The 24,818-nt window shown below is 39.1% G+C and overlaps 2 protein-coding genes across 2 annotated transcripts; both read right to left on the bottom strand.

The window, feature by feature from the left end:
- Positions 1 to 404: 404 nt before the first annotated feature.
- LOC309695133 (ubiquitin-conjugating enzyme E2 D2-like) lies at positions 405 to 6,823 on the bottom strand. The gene is made up of 7 exons (XM_082515608.1): positions 6,363 to 6,823; positions 5,250 to 5,313; positions 4,810 to 4,841; positions 4,501 to 4,578; positions 3,978 to 4,083; positions 3,571 to 3,664; positions 405 to 1,527 (listed from the first exon to the last, which is right to left on the bottom strand). Exons 1-7 carry the CDS (start codon positions 6,384 to 6,386, stop codon positions 1,482 to 1,484), a joined length of 444 nt encoding a protein of 147 aa, XP_082371734.1. The 5' UTR covers positions 6,387 to 6,823; the 3' UTR covers positions 405 to 1,481.
- A 750-nt stretch (positions 6,824 to 7,573) lies between these two features.
- Positions 7,574 to 19,616, bottom strand: LOC309695132 (RING finger protein 145). The gene is made up of 11 exons (XM_082515607.1): positions 19,322 to 19,616; positions 18,815 to 19,122; positions 16,679 to 16,787; positions 14,804 to 14,895; positions 14,079 to 14,320; positions 13,644 to 13,819; positions 13,409 to 13,549; positions 13,142 to 13,324; positions 12,916 to 13,063; positions 12,007 to 12,363; positions 7,574 to 8,660 (listed from the first exon to the last, which is right to left on the bottom strand). The coding sequence occupies exons 2-11, from the start codon at positions 18,981 to 18,983 to the stop codon at positions 7,827 to 7,829; spliced, it is 2,451 nt and encodes an 816-aa protein (XP_082371733.1). The 5' UTR covers positions 18,984 to 19,122; positions 19,322 to 19,616; the 3' UTR covers positions 7,574 to 7,826.
- Positions 19,617 to 24,818: the final 5,202 nt, after the last annotated feature.

Genomic DNA, 24,818 nt, shown 5'->3' on the forward strand with positions numbered 1-24,818 from the left:
ATCAGAAAAGGTCTCACTGGAAGAGTAGTCACCAAGCCATTATGGCACCATCAGTAATGGATTGCCCTCCCAGAACGCAGATGTCATTATTGAAGCAATGTGGGATTATCCTGAGAGAAGGAACAAAAACTAGCAAACATGCATAGAGCTTTAATGTCCCTCATGAGGTATTCCTGAAGACTAGTTAAAGAAATGACAAACGCGCGCGCGCGCACACACACACACACACACACACACACACACAACCAAGAGGCGTCTTAGTTACATACACACAATACAGTACTTAAAACATGGTACAGATGGTTTTACTGAAGACAAGACTTCAGCATAGTCTTCAAAGTCTAGCAGTGTTCAGGGGATTTTTTTTAAATGCCTCAAATGAAAACTACAAAACATCACACTGGTTGTTTTATGGTTTAAGTAACTTTATTGAAGGGAAACTAAAAAGAAACAGAGCGACAAGTTGATTATCAACCATCAGCTTTGCATCATATTTTAGGGCTACAAGAAGACAGTGTTCGAGTGGGTGTAAAACTAAGAGCTCAACTACTGGCTTCTAAATAACAAAAGTAGAAAGCCTTTGAGGGGAACCAAATTTTTTCCAACTGTTCAACCTTACAATCCACTTAATTTGCAGAAACATATCAGATAATATAGCCTACCTTTATTAACATGCATAAAATACAACATTGAAGTTCTTACATTGGTTTCTTTAACATTGATATATACTGCTGTGCTTCTCTGTACACACTTTGATAGTGGAATAAGATACACTTCTTTCCTCAGATAATAAACTTCATTTACTATGCATCAGAAGAACAAACTGACATCGCACCGGTCCCTGGAGGCAGACAGGGTCCACAAAACAGTTTCTTCATTGTCACAGATTTATATTTGTTTTTTTCCTTAAGTGCAGCAGAATACCACCAATTTGAGAATTCAAAATTTACAACAATGGCAAAACACAGACTTTGCCCCAAATGCTCAAAGAAGCCCGGCCTGTGACGAAGTATCAACCCCAGAGGATCCAGCCTGTCTACAAGTGGATCAGCGTAGGGTTGATGCTGCTCAGCATGAGGAGACCAGCTGCATCAGATTCTACCAAGTGTGTGCAGAGTAAATGACTATCATCACCAATTTTGGGTTGAAAACTCTTACCGGTGCATGCTCAAGCCGAGTCTATAGACCACGATAGTTTTCGTGATTTATATACATTTTTTAAAATTTGAACTCTGTATAAAAACAGGAGTCGAAACTTTACAGAAACTGGCACAAGTCCTAGAGAGAAAACACTATCTTCTTATGAGCGCGCAGGTGGGAAAAGGAGGGGTAAAATGCTCTGATTAACCAAAAAGAAAAATTGAAACAAAAGAAAAACAAAAAAAATAATAATAATAATAAAGTGAAAAAGTAAAACAGAATCCCAAAATTTTAAGTTTGAACCAGCAACCACATTTTCACCAGCGTTCCAAACGATCCCATCACATTGCGTATTTTTGTGTCCATTCTTTTGCCATTTTGGTGTATCTGCAAAGAAAAAAGGGGGGCAAACATTAACTTCACCTATTTAATACAAAAATTCCTGTCTTCAAGTCATACCCAAAATATCAGCAGGATTTCTTCATGCACCTGAAAACACTGCTATTTTTTTTTTTTTGAAGGCCATGCCAAGTTAGCACCCTAACTGATCACGTCCAGATTAGCACAGAAATAAGATGTTTAAAAGACCAAGTCTGAAGCAACAGAACTTTTTTTGGAGGGGGATGGGTATACAATCCTTTTCATGCTGGAACTAGCAGCTGTGTGCATGCAAAAACAATATTGTTTTTGAACTTTGTCGAGTGATGAGACGAGCCATCATTACTACTCTCAATATCCATGTTCATACCCAGATTAAATTAATCCTATTATAAAAAGGACTTTAACACTACATTTGGATGGTTTCAGCTTACTTTGCTTCTCGCCGGTTTTAGGAAGTTTTATTTCTTGTTCCAGCATTGAATTAAAATTTGTATTCGTATCCCCCCCATAGTGTATCCTCCGAATCATTTTTCAAACCACATTTACACTGATCTAAGCGGGAACTGGTATCCATTCATTTTAATCTCATACTAAAAATTGTTCTTCACTTGGGAATAATCCTGTACAGTAAAATCATTTGATAAACATGACATGTTATACTGCTGGTGATATAACTTCCGATGCAGACTGTTGCATAAGCAGTTTTCTCACACCACACTGCAGCCCTGAACTCCGACATTACCTTGAGAAGCCAAATGCAAGAACGGAATTTAAAAAAAAAAAAAAAAAAAAGAAGAAGAAAGAAAAAAAAAAAAGAAGGGCGCATTGTCAAAACAGACATTAAATTGTCAACCCTGTAAAAGTCTGTGTGATGTCCAATTGGGCGCATGTGAGAATAGAGTGGGTGTCGGGTCCTGCCTCCTTCACGCTCAACCCCAAAGCACCGCCGTCTAAATCATATTGAGTATTTCCGCAGCGAGAATGCATCTGAAGCAGACCATTTCCTGTTGTGTGCTACATGACAAAGGGCAACTTAGACAACCTGATTTTTCTCCACACTGTCCAGAGTTCATGTGTGGGGAGAGGGAAGGGAAGAAAGGAGAAAAAATAAAATAGAAGCCTTTGACATGTTTGAAAATACTGGCCAATTAGCAACGCGCTTAACAAACCTAACCATCATATCACATTTTTTATTTGTTTATCAGCCCTGCCTTAATTTTAGACATCAAGCTCATGAATTCAGCCTTTTTTGACAGCCAGCTGTTGCAGTGTCCTTAAATGCATCACCGTGAACATTTTTCCACAATGCTGTGACATCTGTTGAACAATGCAACTGACAAATGCAGGCAACCCATGATTAACTGAGGGATTGTCCTCAAGTCTCTACAAGTTGATGCTAGAAATCATACCAAAGAATGAAACTTGTGGGGTTACAAAGAAGGAAAAAAAAAAAAAAAAAAAAAAAAAATCTTGATTTTCCTCTGCCCTGTGTTAGCGGTACACCACAATACTCAAGTGTCCATTATATCCACAGGCAAAAATTTTCAGTTAACTTGTTTATTTCCAGCAGGAGAGTGCAACTGCAGGAAATCAAGGTGCACATAAAAATCCAAACCCACACCCTGAGAGCAGTGCAGGGTCAATAAGTTATTCGGCTCGTAGAGACAAAGATTAGTACAAGCAGCTCATTTTAGTCACACTCTTTAGAACAGATCCAAGCCTCTAGTTATGTACTGAGCAGAGCATCACAACATATCCGATCATTTAGCACTAGCCAAGATGCAGTGATGGCTCTTGGCCTTACCCTAAAGCATGGCATACTTGACTGTCCACTCCTGTGCTAGTTTATTGTACCTAACAGGATAAAACTAGGTTTTATAATATACCCTAGAGATAAAGGTGAATTTGACATCAATGCAATCAGCAACTTTGAAACCGCAACACTTCTTGCAAACACAGCACCATAAAACTCTCATGTTCCTTTTTGGAGACAGAATTGGTCAGTTCACATGTTTAGAGGTTAGTTTTTCCACACATATTTATACTTACTTCTGACTATCTGTTTTGTAGATTCGTGCGATCTCTGGCACTAGCGGGTCATCGGGGTTTGGGTCACATAGGAGTGAGCAAATGGAGAGAAGAACTGCAAGGAACATATGGATGCTAAGCATTCTTTAACATTTATTATATTTTAGATGGCTTTAAAAAAAAATTAAACACAAAAAAGGGAATGTTTAATTTCCCTTGACATTTCAATTTATTTACACGATTTATATGAGCATTTTAAGGTAAAGAAATGGTTTACCATATTCTAAATTTTAAACTCAAACTGTAGACATTAAATATTATTAGTACAGGTCTTGCTGATCCAAAAAGCAGGGAAATAAATACCTGGTAAAAATATGGGCCTAAGTAAATTATACAAGTTGGGTGTTAATGAACAGATGTCCTCATACCTTTAGAAATAGTAAGCGCAGGAGACCATTGTGATCTGAGAATATCCAGACAGATACTGCCGTTACTGTTAATATTTGGGTGGTAAATTCTTGTCGTAAACGCAACCTGAGAGAAAAACAAACAAAAACACTGTGAAAAGCTATACAAAACATAGTGGCAACAACATGTCCGTGTTATGCAACTCAGAAACTTTGACACTAGGCACTGACGTGTGACGCTCATGACTGTCAAGTTCTGGAATGACAGGTATTACTTCATGTAGGCTACTGGCCAATGTTCATGGCGCAAGAATCACCAGGCCCTATTTACTATAAATGTGGTGTTTTTGAAGATATCTTCCTCACTCAAGAGCTGTTCAGCATTTTAAAGTATAACAATTGGCCCTTGTTGTTGATACTTTATGCTGTAAACAGGACATTTTTTCATACTAACAACTGCCTACAGCACGACAGACTATTTCCATATTTAAGTTATCAAAACAGGAAACTCTGCTTAAGGTTTGACCAGTCCAACCACAGTTACCTTGGGGGGTTTGAAGGGGTAGTCTGTTGGAAAATGAATCGTCAAGAAGAAAACACCTCCCTGATATGGACTGTCACTCTGATGGAGAAAAAAAAAAAAAAGAGAGAAAAAGAAAAAAAAAAAAAAAAGGGGGGGGGGACCATTTACATATTTCAGAAGACACACAGCTACTCATTATCAAGTCAAATTTCAACCTTTATTACAAATACATTTTAAGCACTCGGGAACACTACTCCAATGCCAAATTTCAGCACCGTGCTGCCATAAACCTGACAAGGGCAACAACTGTGTCATAAAAGATCTACTTACAGGCCCCATGATTGTGGCTTGCCAGTGAAACACTGCAGAGAACAGAAAGTAAAAGTTACAAAACAAGAAAAGGTCACAGGTATGTGATCTGACAGGAACTAAGGTTTCCAAACAGACCTCATAGCTTCCCAGTAACACAATTTCCCTGTTTCAAAGTCAATTTTAATATCCCACTGTAAATTTTCTAAACGCAGCAGCAACCAATTTCTCCACTTTAAATCAACATCCAAATGGTTTTATAATATTTAAGACATGTTTTTAAATGCAAATATGCTAAAGTTTAGCACATGACAGCATTTCAAAAATGAAAAATTGTTCTTTTTTTGGGCTGCACATCTCAAATGACACATTAGATAATATCACCTTAGTTGCAGATTTTTGCCATTTTATTTTTGATGAAACTAAAGAAATGAAATAAAGAGCAGGTTTGGGACACTTACTATCATCACCCACTGGGCCAGCTGAGCACTGTGCTGGAGGGTCACGAGCCAGGTCGTTAAGCTCCTATGAGGAAAAACAATAACCAGTTAGACAAAAGTAACAAAAAATGAGTAGATGTGATCTAAAAAAACAAAAATCTGTCTATAGGCGTGAGCGCCTTTTAACATCATTGACATACATGCTGAAACCGAGACTGCGGTGGTGAGGGGTGCTACCTGACAGGTGTGTGCTTAATATATTTCACGCCATCCTCACTTCGGGTTTCATCACCCGGCCACTATGCTCAAAATTCAACTCCATGCAAAGTTATTGAGAACCGAGCATATACCGTGTATAATGTGACACGTGTTGTGTTATTTTTAGGGTATACACTATTTTAGAGTGAGGTGAAGGCCACAGCCCCACCCTAGCCTTCCGTAAACTTACAAAGAAGTAGTGTCTGATTTTCTTGGAAGAAAATTCTCGTAAACAGCAGAGTGAAGGAATGAAACCAGATGTCAGCAATTCGAGTGTGTTACTCCATTCTGTTCCTGCCAGTTTCTGTCAATCACGATTACAGACCAAGAACAAATACGATGACATACCAAAGAAATGTATCATGAAGGCAGCTCTGACTAACAGATTTCAGGGACTGATATGAGTCATGGACCCTCCAACATGAATTATTGCCGCTTTAATTCATAACTAAACGACTTATAATTTACTAGCGAGTACAAAGAATATCAGGTTAAAAGTTTCGTATTACAGTTAGGCAACCTTCAAAACATATGTGCCTTCGTGTAAAGGTATGAAGTGTTGGGAAATTCATGCGGCCTCCTTCCGCCGTCAAACATACATTCTCTACAAGTGAAACTGCTAACGTTAGCTGACCGGCCCAACATTAAGCCGTGTTGGCCCGTGCTAACCGATTCAAGTAGTAAAAACCACCATTAATTCACTCAAGTCAAAACACACCAAAGTCTCCTTAACATTTTTAAATAAAACGAGCTGTAAAGTTAACACATCTTCGAACATGTTTCGCCGCCTTGTTTCGAGAACAGCGGCTCGCTGCATTGTGGGAGGCTAGCGGGACTAGCTTACACAGCTAGCCAACCTTCACGACGTTATCTTACCTTGTGAATCCTTTTCAGAGCCATCCTGTCTTGGTGTTCTGCTCTCTAAGTTGGCGGTGTTTCGATCCCAAACGAAGAAACAGAGATGCTTCGCTCTCGGTGAAATAACTGACGGTAGGTCAAACCCGACGGCTTTTTTCCTTTCTCTGGCTAGCAGAGTTAGCCGGCTAGCAAGCTCAAACTACGTATACGCGGTGTTAAACGTCAAATGTTGCACACTCCCTCAATAACGCTCACTTTCCTCGTGAATTACACGTCTTATATCGGATTAAACCTAACCCAAAAATCAATGCCGAATAAGTGCGAGTGCCAGGTGGCGTAACCCGGTCGACAAAGCTCTCTTCTGCTGTTGGTTTCGGTCGGTGCCGCTGGCCAACTAGCGTCAGTCTACATGTATTTGAAGCTTAGTTGTGAAGGCGGTGCAGTCGGCTGCTGAGTGACGGGGCGTTTGTGATGGCACATTGGTTCCTGCTGCTGAAGAAAAACAACATACATGCGAGACCAGCCGTGACATGCCAGTCTTTAGTTACTGAAAGACACAATTAAACGAGAACACTTTTTAGGATTTTTGTCAAGTAGTGATTAAAAGTTGCCCACATGATCACAGCTTCAACCACAAGTTGTACAATTTTAATCGCGTTAATGTAAATCAGGCAGTATTCATATTAATCCAAGTAACTAAATTATAACGACGCTGGATTACCAAACAAAAGCTTCTGAACCTCAAGGGGGCTGTGTGGTAATTGCTTTGTGGTAATGTTTTTTTCCAAAGGAGACATTTTAACATTCAATAGCAGGAAAAGACGGATGCAATTTAGGCCATTAAGCCTAGTGTTTTATTCAAGTTTTTGTTACTCAGCCAGTGTTTATAGATCTAGTGGATCCCCAGGCTTTCTGAGGTTTTTTAAATCAAGTCATCTACAAAAAAACATGTCCATATCTTTAAATTAACATATTCTTATTTGTTTTTTTTAATCTTATTTCTAAGATATATGTATATGTGTGTGTGTGTGTGTGAGTACAAACAGCTGATTCATAAATAAAAAGACACCTGCTGAAGCTTTTCTCTTTGCCACATTTCTTTCACAAAAATGCTACCCAACCTTGAGCAAGAAAACTGACATGAAAAGAAAACAAATGTGATTTCTCCAAGAAAACATCTTTAGTTGTGACCTGCTAAAATTCAGTAAATACTAATATAAGATCAATGCTTTATAGTTACATTTTTTTATTAAACATGATCTTTATTTAACATTTTCTTTAAAGTTGTACATTTATCGAACACAATTTAATCTCATTATTTAGTCGAGATACACATTATTTGTTAGACCAAAGCACATTCATTATACTGTCTGGCATTTCCCCCCCCCAATCTATTGGTTCACACAGAGAAGCCAAATGTTTTTAATTTCCTATTATTGAGAATTATGCTTTTATACCCTTCAAGGCACTGGTACAGGGCAGTCAGTCACTGGTGTCTGTGCTTCTACGTAGGCTGAACTCAAGGCTCTGTGGAGCAGGTTCAACCTCTCTGAGGCTTTCTGAGTCTGAATATGTGCAGCTACCTTTATAACTTTGGGCACGATCAGTGCAGAGTTCTGAGTTTTTATTACACGATTGGACAGATGATGGACTGTCAACAAGTGTTTTTCCACTTGAGATTCCCTCTTGATTTTTCTCTGTATTGTTTGCCTCTGGTGAATTGAAGCGCTTCCATGATTCAGGTGTCCCATCACATCTAGGACTGAAATGAATGCTGTCCTCAACCTCTGCTAGTTCAGAGGCAGACTGGCCCTCTGTTGTAACAGTTTTCAGGGTAGATGGCAGTATGGAGTCCTTACCACTCTCCTCAGCTTGGTTGGGCGTGTTGGGAGGATTTTTATTTTGAGGCGTATGAGAACTTGAAAGGTCCCCTGAACGCACTGCATGGACACATTCAACACAGTCCCCACTGGGGCTGTAATGAAGACCCTGATGGGCTTCACTATTTTCTCCATTCTCAAAGCTTTCCCTTCCCTCCTGCTGCTCAGTGTCATCAGGAGTTACACTGTTGCTCTGTGTCTCCTGCACTGTTGCTGTATCCAGCTTCTGATCTCCCTCTGGTGCAGCTGGATCAGGCTCCGCGTCTCTCTGAGGTGGGGCGGCCGGGCTGTCAGCTGATGCCTGGCTCTGACCCGGCGGTGTCGGTCGTACCGTTTGGTGGCACATGGGGCACGTCTCCTGAACATACAGCCATTTGCGGAGGCAGTTAGAATGGAAGAAATGTCCACAATATGTGATCACGGCAGAGCTCATTTCCTGTAAAAAAAAAAAAAAAAAAACATAACTAAAAAAATAAAATAAACAAAATGCATAGAAAAATGATACATAATTATCAAACTATAAAAGTTTATATTAATATAACAAGTCTGTGTATTAGATAGGAATATTTATTTGTATCATATGTGTAAATATTAGGTTGTATAAATAGTCAAAACATCTATATAAGAAGAGCTAGACAGGTGTAGGAATTATTAAGCATTCGCATCCTCCTACTTCCTCTTATGAACAAAACTTTGTTTTTGTTGGGTCCCCCCCCCCCCTTTCATTTCTTTATGAGATGTTTATTTTTTCATGTGACTTCTCTTCATTTACCTCTAATTTATTTTGCATTAATATCAGTCAATTTAATAGTTTTCTTGTCCCCCATCAGCTTACTTCTATCCTGCTTTAACACAGGTAATACATTTTCCATGAAAGTCAATAAAGTCTTATCTTTTACAGGTAAAATGGCCTGTATTTGTATAGCGCTTTTCTAGTCCCTAATGACCCCAAAGCGCTTTACACAACCAGTCATCCACCCATTCACACACACATTCACACACTGGTGATGGCAAGCTACATATTTTCTGTAGGAATTTCCTTGATGACTAACTACTGACTACTAGAGATTAGAGATGGCACGATACCACTTTTTTATGTCCGATACCGATACCGATATCATAAATTTGGATATCTGCCGATACCGATATGAATCCGATATAGTGTTTTTTAATCAACAAAACTGTTTTTTAAATATCTTGCTGCATTTTGTATAAGTTCATACTCAAGTTTAAAACAACAACTACACTAAAGCTATTCTGTTATACCTGTATGCAAAAAAAAATATTTCATAGTTCAGCAATACTGATCAATCTAATAAACTTAAACCTACACCATCCTCCCTATTCTGGTATTTTAAAGAGTACTTAGCATAAATATTAAGCAACCTAACTAATAGGGTTCCAACTCCCAGCAACAACAAAAATAAATAAATAAATAAAAAATAGGGAACCACCCCTCACGCTCCACCTCATGATGCTTAATCGACGTAATCAACCTTAATTTGATGCAGTGTGAAAAAAAAATGCACAGAAATCAATTATTTTTCAAGAAATATTAAATAGATTCAACATCTTTCTTCAACAAAATTGCAGACTGCACAGATGGTACCTTCCCAAAGGAAAAAGTACTATAGCTTACTAGGGTATATATATTAGACTTAATAGTCACTATATACAGTAATTGACTTCTATTCATTTTACATCAGATTAAAACTTTGGGTGTCAGATAATTATTTATTAAAAGCTAGACATTTTAAATGAGAATAAGAAAGAAAAGTATGTCTTTGTGCCCCCTTTTCCCTGTTAATGCCCTATCAGCCCCCCTGGCTAAACTTTGCTAGATCCGCCCCTGCACAGTTACCAGCATCAGCTACGTAGAAAAAGATCCTCGAGTAGAAAGTAATATTAAATACATTCTAACAACAGCTGATCAAGCTTAAACGTGCTGCTGTTGTTCAGCCGCTGGTTTCCTCTTTCTGGTGCAAAGTGGGCCAAAAGCAAACTAGAGACACGGACTAGCGACAGAAAAGCCGATCAGCTGATCGTTAAGCAGTTTCATGATTGAAGTAGCAGCAAGAAGAGGCAGTCGTTTGTTAAGCTTAACGCAGGAATGCTTTACAAACATTCAGAGATGGACTTACACACTTGCTTTACTTCTCTCGGGATAACTTTGTCGGAGATGAAATGCCGGGTTGCTAGCGAAGCTCCAAATGCTATCCAGACCATCGACAGGTCCCGCATGCCACAGCCGCTCTATCACGTGATACATACTGCTCCGACGTGCTAACGTTCTGAGGTGAGTTACGGCGTGTTGCAAGTTTTGTGAGGTGCTTTCGTGATATTTAATGGATCGGATTACATTTTTTATTTTTCTCCGATATCCGATCCAGTAATTTAGGTCAGTATCGGACCGATACCGATACGTAATATCGGATCGGTCCATCTCTACTAGAGATATTATTAGCTTGTTTTGACCAGAAAAACAAACTCAAGGCCAAAGAAGTGTCCTGAATGCCAAACTGGAAAAACAGGATTAACAAACTTCAAAAACACACACACACACACACACACACACACACACACACACACACACACACACACACACACACACCAGCTATTATATATGCAAAGTAGTAGTCATAACAACAAAAGGGGAACACTGTCAAAAATCAAGTATCAACCCATGACAACTTTTAATTAATGCCCCAATACAAAATGACACACTGATTATAATAAGTAAAACCTAAGGCACCTACAATAACCTGACAACTTTTATGTTAATGTAACGATACTGTAAATTAATTTTGGCCTTCAGCACTGAACAACTAAAATGCATCATCATCTCTATCTGGGATCATTTTATTAAACACTCTTTTTATATTGTTTAAATAATTTTAGCAAACTTTAGCAAAAATGCCTTAATTTACCATGGAAGTCAAAGTATTCAGAGAAAAAAAACAACTAAATTTAAGTATATTTTATTAAGCAGGCATTTATGTATTTTCATAAGTATCAATAATGTAATCAAGAAAGCATTTTGTGTCTGATATGGAGGTGAACTGAGGGCACATTTAGCAACTCAAAGCCTGCCAGTCCTCTTGCTACATAATCCACACAGTCTAATTATTAACCACACCTAAGCATGGCGTGTCAGCCACTTGAGATTTGAGGTTTTCTGTTGAATTTTTAAATGGATTATTTTGTGTAACATGCACAAATTTTACATCACTGATGATTGCTTTTGGATTAAATTGTTTTTGGGGTTTTTTGAAATCATGAATGCTGAAATTTGGAAGAACAATTTTCAAAAGCCAAAACTCACAAAATGTGATTCCACAGAGTTAAATGTTGTTGGGTTTTTTTCCCCTCATTATTTCATAGCATAGTTCTGTGTAAGACTTGAACAGCAACTAAAAGAGGTGATGGTTTAGAGGAAACAGAGGTCATGATAACCCCAAACAAACAAACCACCAAACAAACAAACAAACAAACAAACCACCAAACAAACCACCAAACAAACAAACCACAACAACAAAAAACCCAAAAACATAAAAATTAAATCAGGTCAGATAATTGAATAAAATAAGTAAAAAACATAAAAAGCACCTACTTAAGTTCATTGGATGCTTTGTGTCATTTTGTGCAGAAACTACACGAGTTTGAAAATGAATTTTCACAGCCAAATGAGGATTAGGACTGGGTTTGAGGTTTTATAGTATCTTATGTTGTTGGTTCTCAGCTTTAACCATCTTCTAAAAACAAAAGCTACAAGGGTAACTGACCTGAAAGCAGATGGCGCACACATCATTGTGCTCCTGCAGCTGCTGAGCTGTGGCTCTGGGCAGGGAGTTGATCTTCTTAGCTGCTTCCTGTCTGAGCAGGAAGCTCCTCCAGCCAGACTGAGCTCTGAGCCAAACGTTAAAATATGAGTGGATGATAATGACGGAGGCACCCATCCAGCTCCACTCTCCAAAGAGTGACTCCCAGGTGCCATAAGCCACCACGCACAGTGCCACAACAAACTCCAACACACGGCTGACAGCGTTCACCCAGTAGATCACTTCGTCCAGGCTCTCAATTGGGTCGCTGCGAAACAGCTCCACCATGAAGAGGGAGTAGATCAGCATAGTGCCTGTAACCTGGAATAAACAGTCAGTCTTTTACATGTGCAAGTCAGCAGTCATCCTCCTCTCCCTGTATAAATCTACAGCTTCTGCCATGTTAACAGCTTCTTTGTTTTTCAGTTTGTGAAGGTGACCTTACGTTGTCTACTAAATGCCCTTTTCTATTTATGACTATAGGAGGTGTCACATTAGTGTTACTGCACAGGTGTACAGAAACAGGACGATGTCACAAAAAACAAACAAAAAGGTATTAACTATGTAGACATGCACTACATCTGACCTCCAGTGGGTGGAGCCAAAGTCATAAAATTTCTCACATTCAACACTGCATTGCTGGGACATGACTACACACATTTACAACTGGAACTAAATGGCAACAGTAGTAGTCCTGTTTTAAATGTCACAGTAATTAACACCAGTGATTTAAAAGCATATAAATAAACTAACCCTGTATTTCAGTTTCTGGAATATCTGTTACCACAGCTGCATTTAAGATTGCTTCCTGAATGTATTCATAACTTAAAACACACTAAAAAGAGAGAGAGAGAGAACATAAATACTTCCTACCTGAAGGGATGTAAGCATGCAGCTGGATACTAGTATGAGGAGCCAGAAATCCATGTGGAAGAACTGGGAGATCTTGTAAGCCATAAACACTGGGAAAACCAGGAGAAGCAAACACATGCTGAGGCCACGGAAGTGTTTCCACAGACTCCTGGAAGCACATATGAAGGAGAAATTAATGAAATCGGGAATAAGCTTAAAAAAGAAAAAACACTGTTGCTGCTCTTACCTGTTTCGTGATGCACCCAGTGCGAGAATAACTGGATCTGTTATTTCTATCATTGACTGCAGGGTTGAGGTCACCACGATGAAGAGGATGATGCTGAGGAGGAAGGTGCGCTGCAGTGCTTGCATATCCAACAGGCCTGTCTGAATGGCGAGGAGGAGCAGAGTGACGCCCTCAGTCACACCTCTGAGAACAAAAACGATCAGGAATTAAGATTAAATAAAAATAAAGGAGGTACAGCACAGAGATACAGCTTACATTATCAGTTACCTGTGCATGACATTCTCGTTCTGAACAGCGGCAAAACCTCCCAGGTAAAACTTGCATAGATTGAGCAGCCCCAGAGCCAGATAGGACACCATGAAGGTCAGACCCAAAAGAGAGTATGGTGTTGCACAACATTCAGAGACACTGTAGGATTCAAGCAAATGAGAAACCGATGATGTTCATATTGTCAGGATTAAACATATACAAAATGAAGGGAAGGTAATTAACACCTTCACACCTTGTGAGGAGGAAGAACATGATCCCATGATGGGTTATTGAGGTGCCAGCGGACATGATGTCTGAGCACAGCTGGACAATGAATAGAATAAACCAGAAGACGCTAAAGAGGACTGGGACAGCAAACTGGTTCCACAGAGAGATTCCCACACCCAGAAGTCTGTACAGCTCAATTACCTGAGGAAAGGAAACACGATAAAGTCCGGAATGTTAAAAAACAAAACAAAAAAACAAACCCACAGATTTTTACATTTATATTGTTCATTAACTGATTGTTTTCCAGTCTAGTATATAATCAAGAAAACCAAAAACATAATTTAGAAGTTTAGTATACTTAATAATAACCAAATAAGAGGTGATTTTGTCGACAGAAGACAAAAACAGTCCAGTATGAAATATGAAAAATAAAAAAATTAGAATATCAGAATAAGAGAACCTCCAGGTGAAGCAGCTCAGAGTAGGCAGCCCTTGCAAGACGGTATGGCACAAAGATATTTGACAGCAGGAACACGGCGATTCCCACTCCAGTCAGGCCCATGGAGAAAGTGTTGACCGTTAGCAGCATGGCATGAGGCGTGGCGCAAAGTCGAGCCAGCAGGGGGAGCATGTGAGCAGAGAACAACCACACCTTTTTGGTCTTCATCAAGAAGGCACACAGTGTGCTGAGAATAATCTGACCTGGCAGAAAGTAACAGTACAGCTTCACAACGGCGAACCCTTAAAAAGTAAATACAACAGATGCTTCCTGCATTATTTTACAACTGATTACAGTTTTTGAGGAATTTAAGGAGAACTTTGATTTGTTAAATCTGTAACACCTGTGACAGGCTTCAGCAGGCCCTAAACTGGATAAACTGTTCGCTATGAGAAGTGGCTTTAATTCACAGATTTCTTTTAATGTAACATTAAATAATCCAGTTTTCACATATGGCGTTATTTTTGTGCCACTATTCTGAGTGCACGTAAAAAAATTTTGCAGGTTCAAGTGTTGCATTTTCAGGAGAAATTTATTTTGAGCGAAGAAAAGCTAAATTTGAGTGAACAAAATTCATAGCTGCGTGCAAAAAATGTATTTCAGACCTTTTTAGAACGTAGGCCTATAGGAATCGAAAGCTTTCTAATGAACTTTCTAACTAATTACATACATGGTTTAGTACTCACTAGTCATTGCAGAGACAAATCTGTTGAAGGCCAAAGAATCACGATACACTGCTCCTTGATAACCGTACTGTAGCTCTTCATGAACATAATCCCTATAAACCAAACAGAAAAAAAATCATTTTACAATCACATGTAAACTGCATGCTTTTGTTTAGAGTTACCCCTCATGTCTTTATACTTTGCTATAAAAATGGGAAACAGGTGCAGCAGCTTATTTTAACATGTGCAAACAGTATATCAGGCAACAGCAGACTTTATACAATTTGAGCATTAAAAATCAACATTTGGTGTGACTGCCTTTATTCATCAACAGTCTGAACTCTAAGACAGGCTTTCTCATCATTTCCTAAAGTAGTCTTCAGGAATCATCAAAGGACTCCAGTCACCCCAGCCATAAACTGTTCAGACTGCTTCCATCAGGAAGGAGGTTCTGCAGCATCCGGTCCCGAACCAGCAGACTGAGAGACAGCTTTTTCCATCAGGCCATCAGACTGCTGAACACGTCATAGACACCTCAGCTTCACTACTGGAACTTCAACATTATGCACTCCACACTGTATATAAATGCCACTTGTTCTGCACATATTCAACTCTGTATATTTTATATATTTTATTATTATTATTATTATTATTATTTTTTTTTTTTACTATTTAATTTGTAAAAATGTGTATACACACACACACACACACACACACACACACACACACGTAGGAAAATATTTAGTATACACATCCAGAAATGCATACACTATTATATATTGTACATATATTTATTAGTTTCAGGTTGGCCATTCTTGTATTTTGCTCGTTTGTGTTGTTGTGTTTGCACATCTCTGTTGCTTGTGGGGCTCGCACACAAGAATTTCACTCGCATGTGCTGTGCCAGTGTGCCTGCACATGTGATGTGACAATAAAAAGTGATTTGATTTGATTTGATTTGAATAGTTCTCTAGACTTCTTGGAGGACATTTCAAAGCTTTTCTGGATGTTGACTTTTTTTGGGGGTTCAAGTTACAATTTTATCAATTTTGACAAGATCACCAGCACCACTGACTGAAAACCATGACAGAGTCTCTAGAATATTTCACAGATGGCTGTAGACGCTTACCTCTCAACTGACTCCCTCTGTGCATACTAATTATTCCATAATACCCGTTGCCACTAAAGTCCCATTCTTGTGTCATACCTAAGCCTTTTCTCCCTGTTTTGCTTCCTTAAGAATGGCTTCTTGACAGCCGCTTAAACCATTTTTGATGAGAGTTCAGCAAACAGTACATTGAAGGGTTATGCTATATCTCACAGGTGCTGTTTCAGATCTTTGCTTGATTTCTTTTTGTACAGTTCTTAATGACATGACTTTTAGAAATTGTCACTTACTGCATCATTTGTCCAGTTCCCTCATCTTTTTTAAGAACACACTGCACACCATACTGAGATATACGAAGTGTTCCCATAATAACACTTTGACAATAACCATATGTGCCTTTTTTAAATGTCTGAATGATTCATACGTCAGCGTTAAGTGGCGGCACAAACAAACACATTCCTCTGAAAATGGTCAAATACCAGGAATGAAAAATGAGTGGTAAAGCAGCCGATGTCCAAAAACAAATTTTGAAAAACCTCAAGAAAGCATGGAGAGCTACTGCTAAAGACTGCTTTAAAAATACAAGAAACTCTTTAGAAGGAAAAAGGAAGTAAAATGTAAATAAGTGAGAGGACACTCAAGACTTTTCCATAGTACTATAAAAAAAAAGCAGGATCATTGCAATTGCTGACACCTTTTGTCAGAAAAGCTGATTCAATCGAAAAAAACAAAACAAAAAACCCCCCCAAACATCTAGGAATTGCAACAATAGTGCCAAAGGATCTCACTTGGAAATCTGATGCCCCATGTATAGGAGGAGGCCGGTGAGAATATGGAGGTAGAGTGTCACAATGTGTCTCAATGGAAGGATTAACACCACCATATTTATCAAATGACCTGGAAGACAAAGAAGAATGAGTGTGATGTTTTTATGCGTTTGATGCACAGCTAAAAGCACGCAAATATTATGAAATAGAAAAGATACTGTCACTTATAAATGTCTATTATCATTTTGACAATGCTGACTCTCCCCATCAGGCTGACTAAGCTTTCAAGAGAGTCTAAAACCACATGAATAGTTTATATTTAACTGTTTTTTTTTTTAAGTCATGCCGATGACTTAAACTATGTAGTTTTTATTGAGGATTTCCTTGATTAAAAACTGTTAATATAAGGTTTTGAAATCTCGTATGTCCCGCCAACAGTCCAAAAGTTAAACAGATTCAGTTTACGGTTACACAAGCCAGGTAAACACAGGAAATCCTCACACTATGACAACCCAGAAAATATTATGAAATAATTAATCAGCTACAGCTGCATATTCCACAACAGAGAAACAGAATAAAAACAAGAATATTTATAGTGTTTATAAATGTGATATTATTCCGTTATTCTAATCACCCAAATGCTGCTTTTCACAGGACCCTTTTCAATATTTTTTATTGGTTTCTGGTTTTCAAGAGAAGCAGTAAAACATAGTAATGCACGTAAGACTTAAAAATGCAGATCATTTTCAACTTTTTTTTTTTTTTTTTTAAAGGTAATTCTCTGTAGGTTTTCTAATTTTCATTAGCTTTTATTTGGATAAAGTCTGTGTCTTTTAAGATGACAAAGCAATCTGAAGTAACATTTTGATCAGGGGTGGACAGTTATGTTTCACAAGCGCCACATGGGAAACTGGGGCTGATGTGAAGAGCCACAATAATCTTATAAAGAGATAAAACTTGGTTTTTACCTCTCAAATCATCATGGGCCCCCTGCTCATTCATTTCTGATTTGCCAAAAAATATAATAGTCCAAAGTTCAAACATATATAATGATAGCTGTAAAATTTTAGCTTAACTTTTGACATACTTATCAAGTTTTCCTTCTTTCTTTTTTTTTTTTAGAAAAACAATTGACCTACTTCCTGCGCGTTTTTTTGCACTTTGAAGTCAGAGACCACAAATATCTTATTGGTACTTGTTTTGTTTTTACGTCTTTCTGTATATTTTAAGCTGTACCTGAATTATCAGACTCCTCGAGAGCAATGTGCATGCCTAAAAAGTGGATCTTGAAAATGAAAAATATGCATTTATTTATGACAATTATTTTCTCAGCTATGATTAAAATATGAATTGGAAGCACCAGAATTTGGTTTCATTCAGATTTGCTCAAATCAGCATGAAGGCGGAATGAAAATAGAATTTTCTTCAATATTGTGACTAAGAATTTCATGTTAAAAAGTACTGCACATGATTTATTTTACATTATTGTGAAATATAACTACAAACTATTCATGTGAATTTTATTTATTTACTTTTTTAAAGGGTGGCTTTATTTTTTTTTTTTTGTAAAACATACTTTAACTAACCAATACCCATTCATGTCTCTAATGTATCAGTCCTAAAAACTCTGTTTGAATAAGATAGTCATATCATATTCAAACACCAGCTCAGATTTCAAAGTGAAAAATATTTTTTTAGAAAAGGCCTGAAAGTGTGTGGGTGGGCCAGTTAAAAAAATAAACATATAGAAAAATATTTTATATACAAAGCAATAAAAATTCACATTTTGAAACCATAAAATTTTCAGGCAAATCAGAGGTGGTTAAGCAGAAAATACTCTAAAAACAATATGATTATTTAAGATGTAATGACCCAATTAATATTGAGTAGATTTGAGTTCTGCTTATTAGTGCAGCCCTCCACAACAGTCCCACTTTCTCATTTGCCCCCTTGGGAAAATTAAATGTCCACCCCTGATTTAGACCACCACAGTAAACTCCAGTAAAACCAAGACTAAGGTCATTCTTCTGAAGCAAACAGCTTTTTGAAGGAGGGCGACTCAGTGTAATTCTTGTTAGGAGAGACAAATAAAAGCCATGGAGCTTAACATTAGAGAGATTTACTTATTCTCCCAGCTCCTTACTTGATGAAACTTACCAATGTAATACATGTTCCAGATGACATACTTGTATTTGAAGAGCATGTCTTCATTTTTTGCCTTGAGGTGCTCCGTTACACCTTCAATGTCACATTTGTAGAGCAGGTCTAGCACCAGTATGCTCGGCACCCTGAGAGCAACGTTGGCCAACACTTCCAGACGAGGCATCTTGATTTAAACCAACTCCCACCCCCCTTTTTTTAGTCAGCAGAGTGCTAATGTGTCACATACTGTTAACTAACAGTTTCCCTGTACAGGACACAAGCCCCCAGCACCTTCACAACTATTTTGCTCGTCGTCTTGTCATCTGGAAAACACACAAAAACACAAGTTAGGGTGATGAGAAGAAACCTCTTAGCTGCCAGGCCGTTATTTAGCTGCTTTTGCGCCTCATTTCCAGCCACTATTATTTATTGCTGGATAAATGCATGAGTACTACTGCGAATTAAACACATTTTAAAGTAGATACTGTGTTAAAAAAAAAAAAGTGACAGTGGTACACTTACTTCGCTCAGTGACAAACATCACAGCCAAGCAGCCATTTGCTAGCTATCGCTAGTTGCTGCTGTTGCTGCTTTCGCGGCGGCCAATGACATGTTTTGCTAGCAGTGCGCTCAAATATAGTTTAGTTTTTCTCTAACTTCCGCTTCTCCGAGATAAACGGAAATAACCGTCATCAGAAAAAGCGAAATTAAAAAGCTAAAACCATGATGTCAGGGTTAGTAAAGACTCTTCAAATGCAATGTTATGATTCCAGTGGCTTGCGTGGCTATTTCCTGTCCTGACGTCACGTCGAAAGGCACCAATCAGGTTCAAGTATTTTTGATTTCAAAATAAAAGTAACGTCTTTCCACGACGGCTGTCACTACAACTTTCAGTAATGTTGACAAAAGGAAGAAAATGCATTTCGCGCTTGTACTTTCTAGAAGTGAATGCTGATTATATTTTTTTGTATACAAAAGTGCAACTTAAGTGACACAATGATCATTGCATACAGTGATGTGCAAAAGCCTTTGAGCCACGTTTCTTTATATTTCTTTGTATTTTGTTTCCAAGGGTTAGCCAGATTTTCTTGAAATATTTTAAAGTGAACTTGAGAAATAGTTTTAAGAGTTTTTTCCTTTGGATATCATGGACTGCTTTTCACCCATTTTCAGACCAGTCCGTGTACCCGATCATTTAAAGAGGAATGTTGTTGTTTTTTTGTGTGTGTTTATTTGTTTTCTTGTCTCCTAAGCCACTTTACCCTGATCTATGAGTACTTCTAGCAAAAAAGTCACCTAATTTAAGTAATGAATATTTTCATATCTTTTTCAGTCGAATCAAACAATAAAAATTAAAAATAATAAAAATAATAATTTAATTCCTTGTAGGAATTGTAGACTGTGACAGAATGAGTGATTTCGCTGGTCTTTCCTTACATCTGCTGTCAGACTCAACAACAGAGACTTCACAGATGACCATACACACGCACACAGACACACACACAGACACACGCATCCACACATGTGCAATACCACTAAGTTTAATTTTCTTACGAAACATAGCATTTTATTCTATTTTATATAGATAACTGGACCTTTTCATCTGAAATCATTGTCCAGCTTTAAGAGGGGTTTTTTGGACATCATGGACTGCTTTTTACTTATTCTTCACACAAGATTTCTCCTAGTCAGTTCTCCAAGTCATTATTCCTTTTAACCAAATGACAAATTACATTCTCTGACTGTCTCTTTAGGGTCATGAGATGTGGCTCTGAAGCACTGATGCACTGCAACTTTATACATATATATATATATATATATATATATATATATGTATATATATATATATATATATATATATATATATATATATATATATATATATATATATATATATATATATATATATATATATATATATATATATATATATATATATATATATATATATATATATATATAGGAGGATGCAACCCATAACGGCAATGCTCAGTGGCTAGAGGATCTGAGGGCAGACCACAGCGACCTCCCTGAACAGGGTCCAGTAACCATCACAGTGGCAGATATCCAAGAAAGGGTCTCCAGTATGAAGAGTTGGACAGCTCCAGGGCCCGACATGGTTCATGCCTACTGGCTGAAGAAGCTGACTGCACTCCACGAGCGTCTGGCAGCACAAATGAACCAGCTGCTAGTTAACGAGAGACACCCGGAATGGCTAACTGAAGGCCGGACGGTCCTGATCCCCAAGGACCCCAAGAAGGGACCGGTCCCCTCCAACTACCGACCAATAACCTGCCTCAGTACTACATGGAAGCTCCTGTCAGGCATCATATCGGCTAAGATGAACAGGCACATGGGTCAATACATGAGCGGGACACAGAAAGGAATTAGCAAGAATACCAGAGGCGCAAAACACCAGCTACTGGTAGACAGAACAATCAGCCGAGACAGCAAGACCAGACTGACCAACCTGTGCACTGCCTGGATTGATTACAAGAAGGCCTATGACTCAATGCCCCACAGCTGGATACTCGAATGCCTAGAATTGTACAAGATCAATGGGACCCTAAGAGCCTTCATCAGGAACTCAATGGGGATGTGGCGTACAACACTAGAGGCCAACTCCAAGCCCATAGCACAAGTCACCATCAAGTGCGGGATCTACCAAGGAGATGCTCTGTCCCCACTGCTGTTCTGCATAGGCCTGAACCCCCTCAGTGAGATCATTAACAAGACTGGCTACGGATACCGACTACAGAACGGAGCAGTTGTCAGCCACCTCCTGTACATGGATGACATCAAGCTGTATGCCAAGAGTGAACGAGACATCGATTCACTGATCCACACTACCAGGCTATACAGCAATGACATTGGAATGTCATTCGGACTGGAGAAGTGTAGCCGGATGGTAACAAAGACAGGGAAGGTAGTCAGAACTGAGGGGATTGAACTACCAGAAGGCAACATTGCAGACATAGAGGACAGTTACAAGTACTTGGGGATCCCGCAGGCGAATGGGAACCATGAAGAGGCCGCTAGAAAAGCTGCAACCACCAAGTACCTGCAGAGGGTCAGGCAAGTCCTGAGGAGTCAGCTGAATGGTAAGAACAAGATCCGGGCCATCAACACGTACGCCCTACCCGTGATCAGGTACCCTGCTGGGGTAATAGGCTGGCCAAAGGAGGAGATAGAAGCCACTGACATAAAGACAAGAAAGCTCCTTACCATGCATGGAGGGTTTCACCCCAAGTCCAGCACCCTGAGGCTGTACGCTAAGCGGAAGGAAGGGGGCCGGGGACTGGTGAGTGTCAGCACCACAGTCCAGGATGAGACAACGAACATCCAAGAATACATTGGGAAGATGGCCCCAACTGACCGAGTGCTCAGTGAATACCTCAGGCAGCAGAAACCCAAGAAAGAGGAGGGAGACGAGGAACCATCATGGAAGGACAGGCCCCTGCACGGTATGTACCACCGGCAGATAGAGGAGGTGGCTGATATCCAGAAATCCTACCAGTGGCTGGACAAAGCTGGACTGAAAGACAGCACAGAGGCACTAATCATGGCAGCACAAGAACAAGCTCTGAGCACAAGATCCATAGAGGCTGGGGTCTATCACACCAGGCAAGACCCCAGGTGCAGGCTGTGTAAAGATGCCCCAGACAATCCAGCACATAACAGCAGGGTGCAAGATGCTAGCAGGCAAGGCATACATGGAACGCCATAACCAAGTGGCCGGCATAGTGTACAGGAACATCTGTGCCGAGTATAACCTGGAAGTCCCGAGGTCAAAATGGGAGATGCCCCCAAGGGTGGTGGAGAATGACCGAGCTAAGATCCTGTGGGACTTCCAGATACAGACGGACAAAATGGTGGTGGCTAACCAACCGGACATAGTGGTGGTAGACAAACAGAAGAAGACGGCCGTAGTGATCGACGTAGCGGTTCCGAATGACAGCAATATCAGGAAGAAGGAACACGAGAAGCTGGAGAAATACCAAGGGCTCAGAGAAGAGCTCGAGAGGATGTGGAGGGTGAAGGTAACAGTGGTCCCCGTGGTAATCGGAGCACTAGGTGCGGTGACTCCCAAGCTAGGCAAGTGGCTCCAGCAGATCCCGGGAATAACATCGGAGATCTCTGTCCAGAAGAGCGCAGCCCTGGGAACAGCTAAGATACTGCGCAGGACCCGCAAGCTCCCAGGCCTCTGGTAGAGGACCCGAGCTTGAAGGATAAACCGCCCGCAGGGGCGTGCTGGGTGTTTTTATTTATATATATATATATATATATATATATATATATATATATATATATATATATATATATATATATATATATATATATATATATATATATATATATATATATATATATATATATATATATATATATGTAGAGAGAGAGAGAGAGAGAGAGAGAGAGAGATACTTTCCCACAAACTGTGTCTGCAGGTCATGTATTTGATAGAACCTCTTCAGGAACTTATTCTTTCATTGTGCTGTTTTTACATATGCAGCCTGCAGCAGCAGGTGGAGTATTTCCATTTAACTTGTAGCAGTGGATGAACTGCTTCACACAAGAGACAGAGACTCCTTGTTTTCCTTCAATTTAAGTTAATTAAATTCCCCAAACCACAACAGACATATGGGTAAAGTTCATGAATGTACAGCTTAAATATAATACAGATGTACGAGTGTAATGCTGCAAGGTTTATGTGGATATAAACAAAGAGGAATTATGTGTACTTAGTGCATTTGTCGTTACACAAACCCTATACAACATGTTACATTACATAGACAGAGCTGAGTCAACAACAAGCATATGGCTGTTTGGACAGTTAAAATTGTCTAAGCTGTGATATATTAGATTATTTTATGTGGGAAATGAAACAGCAGCTCATCTCATGACCCACTAAGACTCATGAACACAACAGCCTGATGACACACAGATAAAAGAGCTTTTCTCACAGTCATAGCACCAGACAGAGGTGGAGGAAACATGAGTCACAAGAAATAAGAGTCCCTCTGAATGCAAATGTACTTAAATAACACAAGGCAAAAAGACGTTCTGCCGAAAAGTGGTTACGAAGTTCAGAAACATCGTATTCACTGCTATAAACCAGTAGTCCAAACACACCTGGAGAAATATGAGACGTACCTGTGTGTTTTTTAATTTCCATGTCAGATCCTGAACTCATCAGGAAGACAAAGAAACAGAGACTAAGCTGCTTCTAAACTGTAAGAAGCTTGAAACCTAAACCTGAATGTTTCAAAGGATATCCTGAGTGGGCTGATATCAGATGAAACCGTCATGTACACTAGCATATTCTGACTGTTTGCTAAAACAGTGAAAACATGTACCTGCTAGACAGGAATATTTGCCTTAAGGTCAGGCTGAATTTGAACAGTTGTTCATACAAATATATCACAGTAAAGCATATGTCGTACACGTTTTCTGCTGCTCAGATGCACATCCACTACTAATTAATTTTTAATTATTTTTTTTGGGGGGGGGGGGGGGGGGGGGGGGGAAGAAAAACTCCAGTAAAGCATTTACTGCACGGAAGCTGGCTCTGTCATCTCATAAACCAAAGGGGAATTTTTCATGTCATGCAGAAAACAATTACTTCAAATTATTGCTGCTGAAGGTGGTTCTTCATGCACCAAAACCATTTCATTTTTTAACTCATTGTGGACAACTTGTGCAGTCCTGTTCAAAAGAGCTTGGCACAGTAAGTCTGAATCATTATAAGAGGACTAGAAACCCCACTTGTCAAGTGCTATAAAACTACATGCTCACTTTGTTATAATAAACACATTTCTAATCATCATTTTAACAAATTTTTTGAAGGCAGCTCAGTGTTTGGTTCCCACGGGCACACACAGCCTATATTGTAACCACGCACAGATACATTTGCTGTCACAATTTTTTGCAGGACTTCAGCTGGAATTTTGGGAGGGAGGGAGGAAGAGTGAGGGAGTAAGGGGAGGTGGGACTGAGGAGGAGGGGAGGTGGATGGAGG

Source organism: Aulonocara stuartgranti (assembly GCF_965226115.1).
Source record: "Aulonocara stuartgranti genome assembly, chromosome: 19".
NCBI lineage: Eukaryota > Metazoa > Chordata > Actinopteri > Cichliformes > Cichlidae > Aulonocara > Aulonocara stuartgranti.

What these genes read in the sequence shown, in the direction of transcription:
- LOC309695133 (XM_082515608.1), bottom strand. Translation starts at nt 6,386, where the DNA reads ATGGCTCTGAAAAGGATTCACAAG. An exon ending in CTCTGAAAAGGATTCACAAG is followed by an intron (nt 5,314 to 6,362) that starts GTAAGATAACGT and finishes TTTTCCTCATAG; the next exon opens with GAGCTTAACGACCTGGCTCG. An exon ending in ACCCCTTCAAACCCCCCAAG is followed by an intron (nt 4,084 to 4,500) that starts GTAACTGTGGTT and finishes TTTTTCTCTCAG; the next exon opens with GTTGCGTTTACGACAAGAAT.
- LOC309695132 (XM_082515607.1), bottom strand. Translation starts at nt 18,983, where the DNA reads ATGCCTCGTCTGGAAGTGTTGGCCAACGTTGCTCTCAGGGTGCCGAGC. An exon ending in CTGAGCTGCTTCACCTGGAG is followed by an intron (nt 13,820 to 14,078) that starts GTTCTCTTATTC and finishes TCCTTTCCTCAG; the next exon opens with GTAATTGAGCTGTACAGACT. An exon ending in ATGTTCTTCCTCCTCACAAG is followed by an intron (nt 13,550 to 13,643) that starts GTGTGAAGGTGT and finishes TGAATCCTACAG; the next exon opens with TGTCTCTGAATGTTGTGCAA.